This window comes from Bactrocera dorsalis, unplaced genomic scaffold (genome assembly GCF_023373825.1).
Source record: "Bactrocera dorsalis isolate Fly_Bdor unplaced genomic scaffold, ASM2337382v1 BdCtg058, whole genome shotgun sequence".
In the NCBI taxonomy this organism is placed as follows: domain Eukaryota; kingdom Metazoa; phylum Arthropoda; class Insecta; order Diptera; family Tephritidae; genus Bactrocera; species Bactrocera dorsalis.
Window position 1 is genome coordinate 62059 of NW_026038109.1, and position 22948 is coordinate 85006.

General features: G+C 31.6%; 5 protein-coding genes across 9 annotated transcripts; 3 read left to right on the top strand and 2 right to left on the bottom strand.

The window, feature by feature from the left end:
- Positions 1-48: 48 nt before the first annotated feature.
- Positions 49-6947, top strand: LOC105231352 (zinc transporter 1). Of its 3 annotated transcripts, none has more exons than XM_011212625.4 (11): positions 49-239; positions 3782-3967; positions 4053-4177; positions 4236-4333; positions 4569-4696; positions 4758-4883; positions 4960-5106; positions 5633-5745; positions 5829-6060; positions 6137-6218; positions 6320-6947. In XM_011212625.4, the coding sequence occupies exons 2-11, from the start codon at positions 3791-3793 to the stop codon at positions 6406-6408; spliced, it is 1317 nt and encodes a 438-aa protein (XP_011210927.1). In that variant the 5' UTR covers positions 49-239; positions 3782-3790; the 3' UTR covers positions 6409-6947. The 3 variants fall into 3 exon arrangements, with proteins under 3 accessions (XP_011210927.1, XP_011210928.1, XP_029408366.1); XM_011212626.4 differs by having other exon boundaries at positions 51-220; XM_029552506.2 differs by lacking the exon at positions 49-239 and adding an exon at positions 2924-3670.
- A 506-nt stretch (positions 6948-7453) lies between these two features.
- LOC105231351 (phosphatidylinositol N-acetylglucosaminyltransferase subunit C) lies at positions 7454-8839 on the bottom strand. The gene is made up of 2 exons (XM_011212624.4): positions 8464-8839; positions 7454-8390 (listed from the first exon to the last, which is right to left on the bottom strand). Exon 2 carries the CDS (start codon positions 8376-8378, stop codon positions 7527-7529), a length of 852 nt encoding a protein of 283 aa, XP_011210926.2. The 5' UTR covers positions 8379-8390; positions 8464-8839; the 3' UTR covers positions 7454-7526.
- A 1117-nt stretch (positions 8840-9956) lies between these two features.
- LOC105231350 (unc-112-related protein) lies at positions 9957-14187 on the bottom strand. Of its 2 annotated transcripts, none has more exons than XM_011212622.4 (2): positions 13585-14187; positions 9957-13504 (listed from the first exon to the last, which is right to left on the bottom strand). In XM_011212622.4, exon 2 carries the CDS (start codon positions 13420-13422, stop codon positions 11284-11286), a length of 2139 nt encoding a protein of 712 aa, XP_011210924.1. In that variant the 5' UTR covers positions 13423-13504; positions 13585-14187; the 3' UTR covers positions 9957-11283. The 2 variants fall into 2 exon arrangements, with proteins under 2 accessions (XP_011210924.1, XP_011210925.1); XM_011212623.4 differs by having other exon boundaries at positions 13832-14177.
- A 388-nt stretch (positions 14188-14575) lies between these two features.
- On the top strand, positions 14576-17235 carry LOC105231349 (LITAF domain-containing protein). Of its 2 annotated transcripts, none has more exons than XM_011212618.4 (3): positions 14576-14694; positions 16256-16573; positions 16634-17235. In XM_011212618.4, exons 2-3 carry the CDS (start codon positions 16281-16283, stop codon positions 16737-16739), a joined length of 399 nt encoding a protein of 132 aa, XP_011210920.1. In that variant the 5' UTR covers positions 14576-14694; positions 16256-16280; the 3' UTR covers positions 16740-17235. The 2 variants fall into 2 exon arrangements, with proteins under 2 accessions (XP_011210920.1, XP_011210921.1); XM_011212619.4 differs by having other exon boundaries at positions 14615-14694; positions 16259-16573.
- Positions 17236-17512: 277 nt separating this feature from the next.
- Positions 17513-22395, top strand: LOC105231348 (uncharacterized). The gene is made up of 3 exons (XM_049461594.1): positions 17513-17924; positions 21117-21228; positions 22287-22395. Exons 1-3 carry the CDS (start codon positions 17643-17645, stop codon positions 22301-22303), a joined length of 411 nt encoding a protein of 136 aa, XP_049317551.1. The 5' UTR covers positions 17513-17642; the 3' UTR covers positions 22304-22395.
- Positions 22396-22948: the final 553 nt, after the last annotated feature.

Genomic DNA, 22948 nt, shown 5'->3' on the forward strand with positions numbered 1-22948 from the left:
ATGATTTTGACATTTATGAGTTACTTGACATCCCATTATTATTGACAGGTATTTATTTGTCCTAAAGTACTTAGCTTTTTTGCATAGTGACGGTCAAATATTTCTTAATATCATGCATTTATTTGTGTTTGAAAGCGACAAGTAATGAATACTAAGTGAAATTATTACCAACGAAAAACGAAAGTGACGAATTGCCAATCTATAACTGGAACGACAAAAGGTGGAATTTGTGTTATAATGTTAGTAAAGTTTATTTTTTTAAATTATTTAATTTAGTTTAGTCTGAAGCTGCAACTTTTGTACATAATTTAACGTATGTAATTAATTAAATGTAAGTTTGAATCACTATATTATTTCGTCCACCTATAGCTCGTTTTCAATAACTTCATTTGGTATAGTATAATTTCGTTTTATCAAATTAACCACCTAATAATTCGTTGACTTGCTCCCTACACTGCTGCATTTCAACATTGGAGTAATATTTATAACGTGCAGTCATAAAAAACTCTGTGGATGAAAAATGTGTACATTCCAACGATAGTTGTTTTGAAACTCTCACATATTATTATCAATGTGATGTAATATTATTGTAACAAAAAATTACATTATCAAGAAAATGAGGCAATCTTTGGCAGAATACTGTGACATACTATGTAGGCCTGAGACGTTGTGGTTAACTTGAAAACGATGATATTTAAGGGCTTATTCTTGCCCACCAGAGTCGGGTATAAGTAATTGAAAGGACCCGGATATTTATCCGTCCAGGTACTGTCAACTCTGCACAATTCCCCGAAATAACTTGAGGAATGACTTCTGTTGCTAGAATAACAAGAAGGGCACATATTTTGTGACACCCAAGAAAATGTCCATTTTTGGGAATTTGAAACAAAGCGAACTGTATCGAATGGTCTGAAATTTTCAGGGTATATTCATACATGCTTAAAGAATACCCAATCAAATTGAATTGATTGAGTTATGCGATTTCTCCGACCGCGCTAAAAATTGGGCCTACACTGCTGTATTGATTACGGGCTTTTCTTTGAATGAAACCTAAAAATAAACAAGTAAGGAAGAGCTAAGTTCGGGTATAAATGAAAATTACATACTGTTGTTATTTGAATGGGAGGAAAGTATAGTCAGGTACATTTGGCCTGCTAGTTATATATGGTCTAGACCAGTTTTATTTCGATTTTTTTAATCTAAGCACAACTATCGCCGTTATAAGAAAAACACGTTTTCTCAATTTTATTAAAATAACTTACATATTGGACGATATATGCGGTTATAAAGTCAACTATTTTGTAGCACACAGACATACTACTATCAAGAAAAGTTATATTAATTGGTTCTTGTACACTCGAAAGGAAAGAATGAGGTGAAATTTGAAATTGAGTTATATGGGAAGTAGGTGCGGACATATTCATAAAAAACATAGGAATGCCATTTTCCAGATTTGGTTGAAATCGGTCAAACGGATCCCGAGATATGTAAAGCTCTGTTGTATCATGTCTCTGGCGAATTTAGTTAATGATTTATCGCTAACCGTATATCTAGCTCGTTTAATTTTATGTGATACGTAAACCGTTAGGTGAACAAAACTATTGCTATGTTGCAAGAGTATAAACATATTGGCTAAAGTAGGAGATAATCTGAATTTTACTCGAAATTTATAATACGATAGATTAATGTATGTAGAACTGTACACAGAAGTGTCAAAAAAAAATTTCATTACGATCGCAGCTACCCTTTAACGGATATAACTCAAAACATTTTTGAGATATGAAAAAAAAAACTATAAACCTGAGACGGGTATATTCATATACATACATATATATATATATTAATCTGGAAAACCTCTTCCATCTTACCATCAGATGCTACGTCAAAAAAATCGGAATCGTGTCATATTAAGTAATTTAATTGTTAACTTACTTAAAAAGTCACATAAAGTTTGCAGCAAGAAAAATCATATCAATATGAAAATGCACTTTATTTATAATCTACATAATTTTATTCAGAAGATTTTAGGATTCAATAAGTATTTCATACGCAGTATTTATAAATATGAAAATACTTTTTTTATTCTATCTGCTTTTGATAGTTGTGTGATCATGCTTGAGATATCTATGAATGCTAGTTTTAGCGTAAAAAAACGAAAACGTGATTTAAATTATCTTATTAATTACATAATATAAGTTACAAGTTAAGATACAATTGTGTAAGGCTTTAAGTGATACCAATGCAATTGTATGGTACTTACATATGTACGTCTGTAAACCAATATTTGAAATCGAATGTAAGTATGTATAAATTCATATATCGAAATCAATCAACTATAAAAAAATATCCCTTTGACAGACGATATATTAAATGATGAGATGATTAACACTCCCTAGTTGCCAGGGCCAATCTGGCAATCTAATAATTCATATTTAGATATAACATATAAATTAGTCAGCCTTGTATTTTAATTCTATTTTTTTTATATAATTTCCTTTGATATGTATTTATGTAACTAAAACACGTCTCCTATCCGAGTTTTAAACTGACAAGTTTGTTAATTATTTATGATTTTTTCAAAAATATATTCAATAATTTGTAAAGCGATATCATCTTTTTGTCACTTGGCGAAAACAGATAACATTGACAAGCGAATACTGCCATGTTAAATATTTTATCTCTACTGTAAGTCGATGTCAACGTTATAAAATAAATTTTAATCTCTAACTGATATTCTATTTGTAACTTTGTGGCAAAATCCGTGATGTGCATATTGTGCATACATATCTTTATTTACAAGCATTTCTAATATACAAGCATACACACATTTGTAAATACATATATGTATACTATCAAATGTAAATAAATGCCCGTATGGCCCATATTTATTAATGATATAAAAACAAATCTAATATTTCGAGTGTAATGCAATTTTGAGTATTTTTAAGAGCATTTGCGTGCATTGGACATTAAAAATGTATAAGTAGTTTTTACCTTAATTTATAATTCTCAAAAAACAAAGTAAACGTTTAAGTACGGAAAAATTTTACTCTATCGCATTTTATATCACATTTATATTTGATATTAATAAAATGAAAAATTGCTGAAACTATTAATGCTACTCACCTCAACTATAAACACGTGATAAAGTTAATGGTTGAATAAAAAGTAGCAATAATTGCACTGGAACAATAAAGATGTCATTTAACATGTTGACGGCTCTTGATAAATATTTGAGTTGGCTACCTACTGAAACTGAAAGTTTAATACCTTAAGTACTAAATAGTGTAACCCATAGTCATAAATAAAAAAATATAATATTTATATTATACCATTCGAGCATATGTATATTTATTAATATATTTCCTTTCCTTTGCATGTTAATATATATATATGTATATATACATATGCACATATTTTGGAAGGTAACTAGGTTATGTTTGTAAATACTTATGATAATAGTTATTGGGTTACTACAAGCTAGTTTGCTTAGAATATCTCTACATATGTACGTCTGGTTCGGCGACATATGAGAACAAGTATTCACATGAACAATAATATTTAATGAATTTTTAAGTAAACGTACGTGCACGGCCTAATTTTTAGGCTTTTCTAAAATTATAAAGATAAAGGAATATATGTGTATATATACCCACGCTGCCTTAATCAGGTATGCATACACTATTTTTGGACCTTTGTTTTTGACTAGATATTTATTATATATGTTTTATTGTACATGTCATTTTAAACGTTTTGAATAAATTCTATCTATCTTTTTTAGCCTCAAAAAATGTCTAAATATACAGGAAAAAAATGTCGTTTACTTTCAATGATGTGGCTGACTGCGTTTTTCTTCTTCGTGGAAATCGTGGTGGGCTATGTGACAAATTCAATGGCCCTGGTAGCAGATAGTTTTCATATGTTAGGTGACATAGCTGCCCTTGTCATATCATTCCTATCGGTCAAAGTACGTAACTTTTGTATATTTACTTACCCATGTACATATATACATATTGAAATTCAAAATTCTTGACTTATCCATATTCATTCAGATGTCCCCGAAAAAGTGGTCCAAAAATACGTTTGGTTGGGCGCGAGCAGAAGTGTTGGGTGCTCTGGTTAATGCAGTGTTTTTAGTTGCTTTGTGCTTTAGCATTACCATAGAAGCTTGTAAAAGGTAAAATATGAACGTTAAATACACCATACATCCAGTTAATATGTCTATAATCTCATAGATTTATAGAAGAAGAGGAAATTCACGAACCGAAACTATTAGTTATAGTAGGCTGTCTAGGATTGTTGGTAAATGTGATAGGATTATGTTTGCTTTATGGTGAGTAAAATTGTGGTGTGTAAAAATTCAAAACTACTCTCAATCTGCTTTTTGTAACGTCATCTGTCTCAACAAGTTATGAATTCACATAACTAAAAATAAAACTAATTTACTTTTTATTGTTGCTGAAACGTTATAAATAAAAAACGATATAAACAGATTATAGGCGTGAAAAAAGATAGAGTGTTTAATTGTTGCAAAAAATACATATTTATATCCAATTGTTCAATATTAGAACACGGCGGTCACCATGGACATTCACACGGGGGAGGCCTTACTAGAAATCACAGCAGACTTACCGAACTGGCTAATATCGATGATGGCGAGGGCGAGGGCGAAGCTGAATTTGCTTATGAAAAAGAGGTATTTTTTTGAATATATAATAAAACAGAATAAAATATAAAAATATATATTTTACTTTAAGAAAAAACCGGTTAAGAAGTTGAACCATGGACATAGTCATGATGCAGGCCACATGAATATGAGAGGTGCATTTTTACATGTATTAAGTGATGCTTTGGGTAGCATTATTGTTGTGATAAGCGCTTTGGTATGTACACAATTTGCATATAAGTACATAGAAACGTATTATGAAAAACTTTTTTTACTTTCATTTGTATGTTTAGGTGGTATGGTTAACAGACTGGAAATATCGATATTATATGGATCCTGCTCTTTCAATTGTGTTAGTTTGCTTAATTTTACATTCTGTTTGGCCCCTTCTACGTGAATCTGCGTTAATATTGCTGCAAACTGTTCCAACTCATATTCAGGTAATCGATTGGATCTAATCTTTGATTTTTTTGTATTAGTTGTAGCGAGTATCTAGACCCTGTTTGGGTAAAGTAACATGATAGCTGTAACTTAACGGGAAACCCAAGAAACGAGTTGTTTCGAAAGGTTCGGACTAAAGGAGAAGGGTTAAGTAAGCTGGTTTTAAGGGGCAAAGAAGTGATTAGTTTCGTGCGAGGACCCATTGGTGACTGTACTTTTGCGAACATCGCGGTTGTGTGTGGAGTACATGAGTGTGTAGACTGTCGAATGTGACTCCTAAAATTGTAGGGTGGTTTCCTGTCAGAATTCTAATTGCATCGTGAATTGTTTAAATTCAGTCTGCATAGTTTATGAATAGGGTGGCGGTGACAGTATAAAAATGTTACTTGCAGATCCAAACAGGGTTAGATCGTCGAAATGACAACTCTTGACCGGATAAAATCCGGGTCAATTCCGATATCATAGAACCGACTGTCTTATAAATTGCTGATTGAAACTATATTTATTTGTTATTGGTTAATGTAGGTCGATGCCATTCAAAAGCGTCTTTTAGAAAAGGTTGACGGAGTCTTGGCCGTTCACGAATTTCATGTTTGGCAATTGGCTGGAGATCGCATAATCGCTTCAGCGCATATAAGGTAACTAATGTATATGAGTACACATGTTATGGCTTTAATCTTGCTAATTTTGGAAATATTTTTTTTTATATATTCATTAATAGATGTCGGAACCTTTCGGAATACATGAAAATTGCTGAAAAAGTTAAAGAATTTTTCCACAATGAAGGCATACACTCTACCACAATCCAACCGGAATTTGTTGAAATCGAAGGTTGTAACATGTCTGACGGTACATCTAGTCTAAATATGAGTGGCTCTGATTGCGCACTAGATTGTCCAAGTACAGCCGAAGGATGTGTTAAAGCAACTTGTTGTCAAAATAATAGCAAATTAGTAAGTACTGAAAACACAAGTTAATAATACTTATCCAAAGCTTAACCTTATAATGTAATTCTTATTTTCTTGGTAGAATCAGGTGCCCTCGCCGACAAATTCCCCTTATGCATGTCGCCAAAGGAACTCGTCCAAAAATCCGAATGATGTTGAAGCAGGTACACAATTCGTTCATTAATTTTGCTATTATTTTTTATACATAATTTCTTTCACATTAACACATTTCCTTTTCAATTCGGCTGGACTTGATTTATTATAGGCTCCTCACTTTTGGAATGTTTAGCTGGTGCATCGGTGCATAATGGAAATTCGGAGTCTGGGCGTACGACTAATGGAGATGTAGTGTGACACCTTTACCTCTCATACATGTGACAAAAGTAACGAAATGAAAAAAAATCCCAAACGCACAAAAAAAAAATTTGTATTATCCATTTTTATTACAACTTCGCTACAGGTATAATTAATGGTTGAAAATCTGAATAGATAAGAATCCAACCAAAGATTGATAAAAAATTCAGAATTGCATTGAATCAAGAAATATGATGTTATAAATCATTAATAACATAACTATCAACAAAAGCATCAAGTTACCATGATACTGGTTCGATAGACAAAAATATAATAGTAAAAGTTAGTGAATGTTAGTAGGGTATTCATCTAAATTTAGTAGTAAAATTATAATTTTTTTCAGTACTTTAGCGACTAAGTATTCGTTATATTAGATTGTAATTTTAAAATTAAAAGAACAATTTAGATGCATTTCTTCTTTTTGACAATTGTTTGTTCAAACTGAAGAAATGTAGATCTTTTTTATTTTCATAATTTTACATGTATACATATGTAATATGTAAATTTTAGATATAAGAAATAAAATATCTTTCACTTTTTGTGACATTTTTACTTTAAACATTGATATACGAACATGAGTAGTATTTGCAATAAATTTTCATATTTCTCAGCATTGCATATGCGAATCTTCTTATTATTCTTGATTATCATTATGTTTCATTTAGGTTGTGATATGTATTTTGCAATTTTTGTATTGGACATTGTGTGGTTAAATAAAAATGTGCAATTCCGCCATGTTGGACATCGGCTCCATCTCAACATTCAAATCTGTAATTTGTATCAACCAACGTACTATCTCTTTAACAAGATCACATCAACCAAATAGCTTCAATATGACAAATATTAGCGACTACAATTCCTCAACTATTGACACTTTTACCTAGATAAAGACTGATAGGGCTCGGCGAACACGCCAAAACCAATAGATTCATGGAACTATTGAATTAGACAACTCGGCGTTTCACAGAATTCTTCCTTCTATTTAAATATAATCTGCAATGACATTTCTTTCAATGTTTTCCGTTTTAGTTAATAAAAAACAGTGTTATAATGGGACTAAAAACAATCATTTTTTATTAAATCATACATATGCACACATAATTAAATAATACCCCTGATTATTTATCACTAATGACATTCTCCGAGTTTTCCTCTACTATCGCTTCATCCCATGGTCCATGAATGTTTTGCTTATATTGTTGTTGTGTCACAAATATATATGGGCATATAATGTTAATAAATCCCGTTAAGGTGGCATAAATAATAAGAATATTAATGGAAATATTGTACAGCATAAAACAACAAACCATATAAGTAGGCAACAAAAGGTACCATCGCCAGTATAAAGATGTGAAAATAGGATAAAGTACAAAAAAGACAGACGCTTCTACAAGCAAAACAAACGCATGGAAAGCAGTAGAAAGCCGAGACGCCAAACAAATTGATGCAAATATAGCAGCATTCAATGATAGCGCCTTTGAAACCATTGCAGCTGATAATCCATAATCAAAAAATATTAGATTGAGCAGCAGGACAAAGAATGTCATTGAAAATATTGTGTCAGTGCTTATAGCATTCGTTAGACGATGTAGTAAAGGCGCAAAAAGATATCCAAAGACCAATACCGTCAGTAGAGTTTTTGAGTCCTCCAGAAGGTATTGAAGTGTAAAAAGCTTTTGTCCACGGTAAAAGATGTATCCAACTGAAGTAATTAGTCCAGTGACTAATAAAACATTGAGTGGGGTAACACTCTCGCTGTAAAGCAAATAGAAAATAACCAAAAAAGCGGTTATACACGAAATTTGATTATTTAGCCTAGTGATGCCTTTAAGAGCTTCCTCGAAAGTGAAAAAGCGAACATTTAAATTCGTTTTCAAGTCTTTTAGGAAGCTGGGATCTGTGTAATTATCGTCATACTCAGCATTTTCGTACAAGCATTTCTTCCAATGTTTATATGATTGAGGCACCATAGTGTGATGTATCTGTAATTATAATTGTTTATTATTTTACAATATTAGCAAGTTACACTTATAACTTTATGCAAACACTACCAACCTTTATGTATATTTATTTTGCACGTAGTATCTGAATTAAAATATTCGATTTAATACATAACTGTCAAAAATCCATTATTTTAAAATTATTTAGAAACGCGAAATCCGATTTCTTTTTAATTCTTTCGTACCCACTTCACATTGAATCATTAAATATTTAAAGTTAGGGTCATTGTTATTTTTTTAGCGTACTCCAGACATATGTTCAAGGAATTGATAATTTTAACCAAATAGTATTTATTTCCTAAGTTATTCAGGTGTTGCCTTTAAATATTTGCTACCTTAGAAATGACCCATAAATAGTGTTAAACTTTTTAATAAAGAAACGAAAATCCATAAACCATTTTCGTAACGCTGAAATCGAGTAACCAAAAATATCAGCTGATTATTGAAATTTACGCACAGCTGACGACAGTTCTCCTTAAACTCATTTTATTATATACCCTTCACAAGCTGGAATTGGTATTATAACTTTGGTGTGATTTTGGCTTCTAAAATGTCTTATTGATGGTTAGGATCCATATTCGATCATAGAATCACACAGGCAGTTTTTGGTAGACTTATGTTATGAACATAAATCGAAGCAAACCTTAAAACATACATACTTATATGTACATATATAGGGACCATCTCAGCTATCTTTGTTGCCGTTGAAAGTATATTACCTACCTTAGACAGATATGTATTCAAAATGGAACCCCATACTTATTCGTCAAATAAAAATCCGAGGGCATGTTTTTGCCTTGGTGATGAATATAAAAAAGCTAAATCGGTTCCAACCGTATTTGCAGCAAGAGTTGACCTCACAAATATGTACATATGTAGTTTTTTTTCTGATTTCGACAACACCTCCTTCGAGGCGGTCGACAGAGCCCTACATAAGAAACGCATCGCAGTCCCAGTCTGGAAGAGGATAAACTTAATGTTTAAAAACAGGTTAGAGGAATCGGTAGTAGATAGTGAAACTATCCAAACAAAATCCACAAATGATGCCCCCAAGGAGGAGTATTAACCAACACAATACACTTACCGACATGGTCGATAAACCTTTTGTTAGAAAAACGAAAGTCATTAGTTTTGGGTAGTAACTACCAGATTTTATCTTTATTTGTCAATACCACCTACCATTAAAATGCCACATGCCACATAAAACCTGCCCTGGGTTTCATAAAGGTACCTCATATACAATCACCAATCATATGAAGTAGAGTCAACCGGATGTGAAATGTTTGTATATGGGGGCTAGGTCAAGTTTTCGCCCGATATTTGCGGGTAAAAAGATATTGGGGTCAAGTTTTTCGGTACCTAGGAGCTAGAACAGTTTTTGTTGGATTTCAAACTTTCCGCCAAAATGCAGTTGGATTGAAAATCATACATCAATTTATGAAATTACACACACATACAGCCGTATATACTTTTTATGTATATCCAATCGAGTACTAATTTTACTTTTTCCCCCTAATGTCTGATTGCTTTCAGGAAAACATTAACAGATTATATGATTTTATAATTATTTATTTGTTAATGCACAAATTGGTATTAAATAAACATAAATAGTACATAACTTATTTTTACTTGGTATTTGTTTGTAATGTTTAATATTTATTCAGATTCAAACATTTTTCTCTAAACATCCAGCAGTAAAAACTGTAAAAGTATTTTTATTGTCGCTATTTTTACGTTAAAGTCCAAAGCATATTAATGTTTATTATTAAGCTATTGTTTTGTATTTTAACTATATACCACGCTATATTATTTTGTTCCCAAATAGATAGCTGTACTGTTAATTAGATTTATGAACTGAATTCCTATAGGTTGGATTTTTGTTTGTTATTGGACGTCAATTTTCTTTAATAACATTTATTGTATATTTTAGTCTGAATTTGGAGTTAATATATAAAAGTTCGGCCAGACGGTCATGTTTATAACCAATTACTTACATTTACTATTTTCTAGCTAAACACTTCAAAACGACTGCATAATTCGGCAAAGAAATATTTCAGTTCCGTTATTTGGACACAACGTAATTGCATATATAAAAGAAACTTTTATATATAGTAAATTTTAATATTATTTGTATGGGAGATTGGTTAGCAGTAGCCTTCTATTAAGAAATAAGTTGTAATATCTGACGTTAGGCTACTGGAGAATAAGGCACCGTAGTGTTAATAATAGAATTGTTAATTAGAATAAAACTTAAAAATATTTAGTACATTTAACAGTTTATATACTTTTTTGTAGATAATTAGAAAAATATATAAATACATACTTTTCTTTACACATTTTGCAGAATAGTATAATTTGTTAGAACTGGTAAAAACGTTAATAGTATCGTTATAAAAATGGATAATACCTTTATATCAGAAATAAATTTAAGGTACATCAGAAAGAACATTAAAAATATCTAGTGTATTTAGTTTGGCTTAATGTCTTACTTTCTAATAATTTTGAACGTTTCAGACAGGCTTTTCTTGATTAAATGCAGTTCAATCCAGTATAACGAATGAAATGATATCATGGTTATACATATGTATTGTACATACATACGTACGTATGTAGATATTAAAATTATTGACCATACATACGTATGTATGAATATAATAATTTCTTTTTAAAAATTTGTAATTTATTGACCACTTACTTGTTAAAAATTAAATTATATTTTATAAATTATTCCATTAAAATATGTTTTGCATGGCATTAAAAAACAACCGTAATATAATGAATAAGTATTTAGAGTCCCTTTTTAATGGACTATGAAATTTTTGTTATGTATGAGTATCAAGCATACGAAATACTGGACGAAGACTGCATATTTATTTTATGCCCATCCCCCGGTTAGTTTATGGAAAAGTTCTTCATTTAAAGTTTGGTTATTTTCTTTCGACCGCATTGACATAAATATATATCCACCAATAAATTCGTGGACAACTTTGCAATCGGCTGACTGACATGAGAATACAACGGTTTCATCATGAAATTGGATCATCATACATTTAATACCCCAGTTCACATTCCAGGCTTTCATTGTGTTGTAGCGCCATGTTTTAATATGATCACCAGTGTTGAGGTCCATCCGCATGATTCTATTATGTGCAACCCCAAGAAGTTCTTCCTTTTTGTGTCCATCAAATTTAATAACAAACAATGTAACTCCGAAATCAGGCAAGGATTGCCAGGCCTCTATGTATTTAAGCTTTGCTTCTATTAACGACAGCTTTCGTACATTTGCATGAGCTTCTAAAATCCGTTGACCTGCTTTTCCAGATGCTTTGCGCAACATTCTCGGAGATAAATAGTCATTTGCATCAATGCTTCGTGGGTCAACATTAACAGCAATTCCCTGTACTGGTTTCTGCATACTTAGAAATGATCGAATGCTTGCCACTTCACTTTCATATGAACTATCAGCAAGAGAACGACCTTTTGATGCTAACCGACAAGCGGCCATCCATCTTGCATACTGTTCTTCTGTGTCACAGCGTATCCACACTTCGCTATTTGGACCGGTATGACCTTCTGGCGACACTTCTAATTTAATGGAAAATTTTCCTTGAGCCAAATTTACATCGGGAGTTACTTCACATCCACGCAAGTTTATAGTCAACTCCGGAGCACTGCGGCGAGAGTCATCAGCCGTTTTATACAAATGAAGATGAAGATCTCGATATGCAAAAAAATATCTTTTATAACCTTTTAGTGTAAATTTACGAGGTTTCAGGAATTTCAAGTAGTCTGATAATTCTGGAATTTTTGTAATGTTGTTAACTTCTGTAGTAGCATTCGGGCCTTCTAATGTAATTTGCAGTTCATTAAGTGCGGAATCAATGTCATCGTATGTTCCATTCTCTCCATTGCCTGAATCTACGACATCTAATTTAGACGAATGTGAATCCGCTTGGAAATTTATTTGAAACTGAAGAGCTGCAAACATTAGTGACTCCTCTTCAGTACATTCAATTTCTTCATTTAAAATCGACCATTTGGCTTGTTCATATAATTGATTTATTCGCACTTGATCGTATTTCGGGTTGATGTCGAAAAATGTATAATACTTAAAACGTAAACATAAGGTCTCATATTCGCGAATACCCTGTTCCATTATTGAGAGAGAAGAATCTAACCATCCAACATTCATTCGTGCTTTTTCTATTAAAGTCCGTGGGCGTAAAAGCCTTGCGCGTACATCTGGGCTTGGAGATCTGGGTGAGCATGCCAAATTCTCTTGAATGTCACCAAGACTAGAAGATGAATCAATAGTTGTGTAACCATTGTTACTTTGCTTCCAAGTTCCTGTTGGAGAGCTGATTGGAGTACTTGGAGCAGTTCCACTTGGGCCTCGTCGAGGTGTTGAAGCATACGGGGATACGGGAGCACACAAAAAATTTTCATTTTGTTGTTTATCCAAACTTCCATTGCTTCCATTGTATGTTGAATTGATGGGAATAAAAGAATTTGTGTCTGCAGCTGGTTGGATAAACGTTGTTCCATCAGAGTCTGCTACAGGTATTGCCTTTTGAGGTAATTTCGAAAAATTTTTTTTAAGATGATCGGGTTCAATAGGCTTACAGAAGGATAATTCTTCAGGATATCGAATATCAAGCCCTTTACACAAATTTACTATTGACGCAAATGTCTTAGTAGAAAAATCCACTCTACAATCCAAGTATCGTAGATCCGGTAATTGCACTCGGAGAGTTTTGTGCATTGGGGTAAAATGGAGTACGCAATCCGCTTGTACACCTACTTGATCTAATGTTGATCGAGTTCTTGTCAACCATACATTTTTTGCAGGCCACCAGAGGGCATGGTCTGACCAATCCTTTGGATTTTCGGGCTCAACTAATTGCAGCATAATACCACCAATATGCTGATCGCCCCGTACTCGTAAAGTTTTTTCAATTCGCAAGTCTGTGATAAAAATCCGAAGATTCCAAGAATTCTCGCCAACGTGAATCATTCTGCTTATAAATTTTGCACCCTTGTATTTAAATGGATTTGATACGATTCAGCAAATTGTGCTCGCTCTTTTGCAGCAGAATCTAAAATAAATAATATATATAACAAATATTTTCAAGAACGCTTAAAACGAAAACGAATAGCGATGACGTAAGTTGCTTACTAAAAATCTGTGCTAATACATGCACATATTTCGCCTCCGTGTTTAAATATTTGCGATTCAAGCGAACTGCTTATCTTTTGGTGTAGCAGATGTTCAGTCGACAATACTGCTTATTAAAATGGTACAATATATATGGTTTATACACAAGTAATATACCAAGAGTGTGTTCACTTTTAACGTTTTTGTCAAATGATTTCTATATTTCTAAATACACCAACTTCTTTAAAACAGTGTTTTCTGTGAATACCTTTTAGGGTTTCAAAAAAATAAGAGCTATTTGTTCACTTATGGATATATGTATGTATGTACAGAAGTTCTCCGTTTCGTTAATTAAAAAACCATCTCAGATATTCCGATCCAACAAGACGAATGAATAATGTAATTGCGTTAGAAACAAACAAGGTGGAGCTCACTCATTACATATATTAAACGAATTCAATGTGAGAAAGCAATAAACTAATCGCAATATGATCGCAATAACCACAAACTAGAACTCTTTCCATTACACATTGAATGAAGGAACACTATAATTTTTTAACAATTTATTAAAATTTCTCTCGGAGATTTCACTTCTCTCATATGATATTTGGCATCTATTTTTAGAAGAACATCATATTAGACAAATTTAAGCTAAAGGTGATCACAAAGTAAATACGAAAAACCAGCGTTGCAATTGTTTTCTGCCCAAAACCATATCTCTACATAAAAAAATTTGTTTTTATGATTCAGAAATAAATTTTACCAAATTTGAACCAAAAAGAATGGGTTTTTTGAGTGATAACTGAATACGAATAGATTGTAAAGCATACAAAATTTAAACCAGAAATGAAAAAAAAGTTAAAATTTTTTAGTAAGAGGAAGTACTATGGTCCGAAGTAACACAAGCACAGGGTATGATTTATTGCATATCATAAAAATGATAGCAAATGGTAGAGACAGTCCAGCACGTAAAGTATTTATCATGTCATTAGGTACATACATTAATGGGTTAATGCCAAAATATAAATACCTGAGATCCACATTTGTGGATCCAACTTTCATCTTCAGTTGTCTTTTGCAAAACTTTCGTATCTATCGTAATTTTTGGTTGTTAAGAAATATTATTTTGTGGTGAGCCCTTTTGGTCATATTTTTTAAATAATATATTCATTGAGTTCAGTATATGGAATTAAACATTGTGTAAAAGATTATTATATATATAAACATTCGTTAACGATTTTATGTTATTACTAATATTGGAATGTACACACATAGGAATGTACACATTGTGTGCTGAAATGTAGTGTATTTAACAATGACGTCATTAATAGAAAGACGTTTCGTTAGAACGCCATCATATTTCGTATAATACGTTCTCTTTATGCACATTTTACTCCAGAAAAGGAATATCTCATAAAAACCACCAACATTCGCCAGTGTAAACTTGAATACATCCTCTTTATGTGTGTTGATGAGCTTTTTAATATGTATAGTTCCGATACGCACATACAATATATGTATGTATGTACATATAACGTATTACAGAAAATTAATTAAATTTCAACAATTAATTCTATGAAAGATAAGACGTTTGAGTGATATACATACGTTTAAATGTCATTTACGATCCTACTTTCCTTAATCATTTTAACATTCAAACGTAAATATTTACATAAACATACAAGCCAAAATTTAATTTGTCTAAAAATTCAACAATAAATCGTTTCCACAGATAATAATTGTTACCTCGATAAACTTTTCATGAGCAATATTCTTCTTCATGAGCAATATTGCCAATCCAAAAATTGATGTCAAGGGAGTAGCTAGATATCCACTCTCTAAAGAGGACTATTTATATAGATTTCAGAGCATTATAATGGTAACTGTTTTCCATGTAGCGTTATATAATTGGGGTGCAATTAATTTAATGATAATACAATGGACAAATCAAAGCCCATTTAATACTAAAGTAGTACTTACAAATTAATCTATACTACTAAAATTATTCAGGAATCCTGTTTTTCTGGCGCTTAATCATAAAGCCGTTTTGGTTTCAAAAATGATTTTCTGCTGTCTGAGAAGCGATTTGTCTTTGCTATTGGCAATTTAAACAGACCCGCTAATTACTGGAATGACGTTATTTTTTGCGGTGAGACAAACATTTTTTTATATTATCATTATGGACCTAATAAAATTTGGAGAAAGTCAAACACAGTTCTGCAACAACAGAACATCATGATCATAGTAAAGATTGGCAAGTTTTCTATAATAGTGAGGGTCTGTCTTTTATCGAAAGGGGTTGGAAAGCTGCGGATATTCACTGATGGGATGACTAAAGAGATATAACTCGACATTCTAAAAATTGAATTGTCAGTGAGCACAATGAATGATATGTTGACGCCCAAAACCCGAATAAATTGAAATACAAGCTGTACCTGGATAACAATCCAAAACACAAATCGATTCTGTGTTCTAAAATGCAAATTTGTATCCAGTCTATTTTCCGTCGTTCGTCCCGTTTTGCAAAAAAAAAAAAATATTAAAATACATCATTTGTATTTCTTCGTATTTTTTTGTTTTTTTTTATTTTGCTTTTGTGCATTATTATTATTTTTAATATTTGAATATATACATATACTACATACATATATATATAAATCAAACGTATTCTGTATTTGTTTTTTTATATTAGAAGCTAACTACTAAATCTCAATAAAATGAGCAAAGCAAATGGAACAACACCCCCGCAATACACATACGTTCCTCCGCCATCGGCGCCACCATCTTATCAGGAAGCTGTTGGTGGGGTTAAACCGGTTGGACCATTTACCCCAATCGCAGCACCTACTGTTCCATCATCCAACAATGCAATTGTAACCACGGTTGTGCCTATCGGTCGAACTGCTACACATATGATATGTCCTTCTTGTCATGTCGAAATCGAAACTACTACGCGAACGGAACCTGGCATGATCGCCTACTTGTCAGGATTTATAATAGCTCTATTAGGGTATGTAAAAATGCTTTACATTTCTCAGATTTAAATAGTTAGTGTTTTATTTAAATTCAGTTGCTGGCTTGGTTGTTGCCTTATACCATGTTGTATAGATGATTGTATGGATGTACACCACACCTGTCCAAATTGCAAAGCTTATCTCGGACGTTACCGGCGGTAAACTAAAATTCACTTTATTCTAAAATGTGAAATATCCCAAGTGGTATTTATAAGATTTTATAGGATGAAAACTCTTTTATTAATAACGAAATTATAATTGATATTTGCAACAATATAATCAACATGAATTAACAAAAAACGTCGCCAACAATAAGTCTAATCTTAAAAAAATCTTACATTAGTTTTGGTTTTATAAACATATACATACGTACATATGAAAGAAACAAACAATTGGATGAATATTTCAAAATGTTGTAAAGATTATATAAAACTATATCGAATATATGCGAATGCTCAAAATATTTTTTTTCGAATTATTATTAAAGAAATTGTATATCACATTTTATAACGACGAAACTTAGAGTATGTCTATTTGATTTTCTGCGTTTGCTTTTAAAGCTTTGATTCGTAACGCTTATGTGCCTTAAATAAGTTATTGTAACAAACTTCAACGTAGTTTATTCACTAAAATATACCAATTACTTACAATTACAGAACGTTTATTATTTATTTAGTATAACTCAATTAAAACAGAGAGTTACCACTTTTGATTCCAAGGTAAGTTAAATTTCTTTATTGATATTTTTACGTTCGAAAACTAAATTCAGGAAACACTTGTAATATTATTAATTTGCTTTTGAGAAGGACAAATTTATTTGTCAAAGCAAAAGTCTGAAGCAAAGCGAAACCAATGTTGTGTGTGATTTAGCCTTAAAACTTTTTGGAAACTCGCAAGGTGTCGCTGTGTGTCGGAAAGTTTTAGTTAATCAAAACAAAATCAATAATACTGTTCGTTTTGACAGATACCGCATATTCTCTGAAATTTTTTGCCAATAAGTGTAGTCTAATTTTAGAGTGAATTTATTAATAAAATAGTAAAATAACTACTAATATTTTCATAAAGATGACTGCTCAAACTATTCTTTTCGATTTTTCTGTGGATTCAGAAAGGACCACTGATACTAAACAACGACAAGAAATTGCTAAAGTAGTCCGCGGTGAAGTAGAAAACATATTTCCACAAGTCGAACTTGCATATCAAATGACCATGGAGGATGGATTTTTCTGTGTGTTCACAGAAAACAAGGAGACAATGATTACCTTACGCATTTTTCAACAAGGGCTTGTAACTTTAAATATTGAGTATTACTTAGAAGATGGAAAAGAACCACTGATGACTTTCGATGTAAATAAAATTTCATATATTAACCTTTAATAGTGGATTAAGCTGAAAAATAATAATTCTCAGAGTTGCCGTTTTGTGACAATATGCACATGTTTTAAAAACTTTTAAATTATTAACATATGTAGGGTAATTTTCTCAATTTCTTGTTACCATTAATTCGTCAGTTAAGTTTTGATTAACTTGGCCAAGACAATTTTTTTCGGTAAGGTTAACCAAAACTTAACTGACAAATGGTTGCTAACGAGGCCTTGAGAAAACGGTCCCTTAATATATACAAGTAGTATATATGCACATGTCTGTTGTGAACAATTTGAAAGTGAGTGATTGTGCTCACATTCAAGAATTATTAGAATGATGTTTCTTAAATATTAGCATTTATTCATACATTTAGGAAAAGCATGATTATTAAAGGAGTTCCACTAAACGGCTACTCTGCCAATTTATTGTAAATAAAAATGATATTCATATGCATACATTATATATATCCATGCCTATTCTAACCACATGTACATGTTCATAGGTATATTCATAACCATGATTGAATAATAATATATTGCACAGAACGGCATCGAATCCTGAACGCAGATTAACTGCTTGTTAAGATAATTTTAATAGCTGTCTTATATGCATATGTGTATAAACATTCAAAAAACCAAAGATTATAATTACATACAAATGTACATATATGTATGTATGTATAACTAGAATAAGTAAAAAAAAAGACTGAGTCAGTACGTAAATAACTATCACAATATTCTATAATTAAAGCCATCTCGGCGGCAAAATTTAATGTCTCTGGTTAGTTATTAACTTATCGCGCTTTTAGTAGTTTTTGACAGTACCGTTAAATGAGGAGTGAGCGAGATTTTATCCATTTTCACACTGGTAGAAGTTCTTAAAGGTTTTGTTCTCAGCAAATTTGGTTTCTGTAACTTAAGTGGTTTAGAAGATATGTTAGAGGGCGGTTAATGCCCACTTTTTCAAAAAAATTTACCCACAGATGCTCCTTGCTATTCCGTTTTCTCTGTACCAAATTACAGCTTTATATCTTAATTTATTGCTTAATTCAAGTTTCAACTTTTCTCGACATCCTGATCATTTAATGTCTACCTTATGATTTTATTCAGTTAAATACCGACAAGTTACATATATTCCGTGCTTTAGTTTTGTCGCTCACCGTATATTCGTATTAAAATTGAAAATGATCAATGTATATTAAATCATTTGAAACATACATACAAATTAACTGTTCTGGTTTAAGTGTCATCTGTTGAGTATCTCTTTTTTCTCATTTATATTTTAGAACAAGTATTCGGGTACAGAAATATCTACTTAAAGCCACTGAGTAGAGTGTAGAGGTATAGTGTATCTGGAAATTACCGTATTTTGAGAGTTTAGGATGTAATCCCGGGATTCGATGCCTAGTAAGCAAATATTTTTTTGCACATTGCTTTCTTTTAGCCAATAATATATGTATATAGTATGAATATCCCAGCTTGTTTAAATTTTAATTTAAGATATACATACCTACATAGTTTTAACATTAATTTAAAGAAACTATAAAACAATGAGCCTACTTAATCAATCTAATATATGTATAGGAGTTCGACTTTATCTCAAATCGTATTTTTTAGTAAAAGTAGTTGAATTTTAGACAATAAATGCAAATATGTTGGTAGAACCGTAAAGGTGTAAGAAAGCGTGGTAAAAGCAAAAACGAGAAATATGTTAGACAAACGACATGTTCAAACTATGATTTATGTAGCGAATGCCCAGGAAAGTTTCGACAGTAATAATTACTAAAACCGTCGTCAACGTCAAAATATAACGGTGAAAATGTTATTTTCCATATGATAATAAGCGTGGCACGCTTACTTAATTAATATGAGTATTAAGTTCAATATATTAGCTGTCTTCGATTCGTCAAGCTTTACTCTCCAGCGAATCGAATAAACTATACCATGTGCGGAATCAAACGGGCAGCACTTGGGTGCAACGCTACGACGCATGTGCAATAGTGTTATGATTCTTTCTTTGTGGAGATTTTTTTTCGTGTTAGAACCGTTGCTGTAACCATTTATTTTGGTTTTATATAAATTATTATAATTGATTTTAAGTCTTATGTTTTAGAAACACAAGAAAACAAGTAAGGCCTAAATTCGAGTGTAACCGAACTTTTTAAACTCTTACAACTTGCAAAGATCTAAGACCGGAAAATTCCTACAAATGCTGGCAAACCTTTGCATTAAGTATCGATTTGACTTTATATATATTTTTGATGGATTTGGACAATTTTTAGCCATAACGTATTTTAAAGGCATTATTTGTGCAAAGTTCCATTCCGTTATATTAATAGCTTCCCGGTTTGTACACTCCAAAGAAAAGAATCAGATGGAATTGAAAATTGTATTATATGATAAGTTGGCGTAGCTGTAGTATGTCAGAAGAATGTCACGTACTAAATTTACTTGAAATCGGTCAGTCGGATCACGAGATATGCGATTGCACCTAAAAGTGGATGGTGCCATGCATACCGTCCAATTTTTACCCCGGTTCCCATAAAGCCTACTCATACCATCTCGGAGGTAAAATTTAATGTCTCTTGCATATTTGATTATTGATTTAGTAGTTTTTTTATCTGCACCTTGCTACTGCAATGCTCTGTGCCAAATTAAAGTTTTATATGTTAATTTAGTGCTTGGTTATTGCGCTTTATAGGTTTCATTAAGATATCTCAATTATTACTAAAAGACACAGTCACGCAGATTTCTACTTTTCTCGTCATCCTGATCATTTATGTATACATATAAAACCCTATATCTAACTCACTTAGTTTTAGGTGATAGGTACAACCGTTAGGTGCACGAAACTATTATACTCTGTAGCAACAGGTTGCAAGAGTATAAATATAATTTTGTGTCTGTTATAAAATAGTTGCGATAAATAAATTTCGACCTTTGTAGATGTGCTTAACGGTTTGTAAACAAATGCAACATATTTTCATTTTTTGTTTTCACATATTGAAAGATGTAATGAATGCTACTCACCTAACATACCGTTAAATGGAATTATTATTATATTATTATTTTTTTTTTTATTATTTTACAGGTATTTTTGTCATAATTTTATGATTATCTTATATGTATAATGTATTTACATATATATTGTATTGTGTAAACTTTACAATTGCAGACAATGCGCACAATGGAACTAGTTTTACGTCAAAAATTGCATTCCGATCGTTCCAAGTATTTACCGCCGATAAAACGTGGTGGATACATTGACATATACATGACTAGTTCAGGTCAGCTTAAGATTAAACATAAAAGCACAAATGTATTAATCTGCTTTAGATCTGATTTTTATCATCAAAAGAAAATTTCATTAAGAAAGAAATAATACGTCATTATTAATTATCAAATAAAAATTTCCGTACACAAATCATGTAGTCATTCTACTTTGTATATTCACTTCAAATTTTTTTCTTAGGGTTAGATGAGCATATTGTATATAATTGTTTTCATTGCCCTTTGGAAATAATGCCTCAAAACGACAGTTTTATCAAATGAAAATCTTGCTGTGACATTTCAACAGGCAGAGCTTTTAAATTTATGTGCAGGCGAGCTCAAATCAAACAGCGAATAAATGATAGGTGTTTTGCATATTTTTAATGTATGAGATTTTCTTATTTTCGACCACTTTCACCGGCCGAAAAAATAGTAGATTTGATAATCCATAGTACTTATCTCCTCAACTGAAAAGAAAATTCCTAAAAGTTTTGAATTAATAGGGATGGTATAAGTATTATTTCTTCATTAAAAAACTCCTAGAGATAATACTAATATGTTCTTAGCGATCAGATGTAAATTATTTATGACCAAAAGGAAGAAACAGCTAATATGGATTGGCAGAGTAGTTTTAAATTTTAAGTCAATATTGAAAGAGGCTTTTAAGATATTTCGATATATACAGTAAATTAGAAATCCAAGTTTTAAGAAAAAATATCTTTATATCCAAATAAAATATTACATTTAAGGATAATTGTTAAAAAGTGTTTAATCGATCGAACTGACTGTTATCGGGGTAGTATGCAGATGCATACATATATACATACATACATATGTATGATTTATTGAACCTTATACGTATCTATCATTATATTCATCGACCATTAGTTATAATTGAATAATAATTTATATTTTTTTTTAAAGCAAAACTATTTTCTTTTATTTTCATATATGAATCTCTTTCGACATCAACTCATAAAAACGCCACCCACCATCAACCACAATTACCATCATCACCACCACCACCACCACAACTTCTTCCTCTTCGATACTATCCGAACGCAAAATTTAACAGTCATCCAAACGCCTTGAAAATATCCTAGCCAAGAAATTGAAAGTTCATTCTGGCCAAGTATTGCCCACTTTGAAACGTGGAGATGTCGCTAGGTATTTTCCATCATCAGGTAATGTTTTCATTAAAATTTTGTAATTTATAACTTTATTTATATGTAAGTAAGTATTTCCGATCAATTAAGCACGTAAAGTAATTCACGTGTTTATATATAATTTTAATCAATTATGTAAGTGTTTTTGGACGCATTAAAATTAGTCAGCGCAGCATCGGTACGACGAAGAGATCGACACAGCACTATAAATGGCTGTGTTGTTGAAATCGGTTAAAAGTTGTCGACGGCTTTCATCAATCACATTCATTGAAGTTTTTTCATTAGGATGCCCGCAGATTGGACGTTTAAAGCCTAGCCGAGCGCAATTTCTCATTCTGCGGGCACCCTAATGGAAAAACTTTGATCGTTGTTCTCGCAGAAGTACAATGTATGCGGCTAGTGAGAAAATATCCTCTTCTTTTACTCAAAACTATTGATGATAAGTGTTGTAATTTAATTCAATTTGAATTACTTTAATTATATCAAAATAGAAGTAGCTGTGCTCATTTCAAAAATATTTTAGAGCAGAGCGAAAACATCTATTAAGTATTATACATATTGGGTTGTCAAA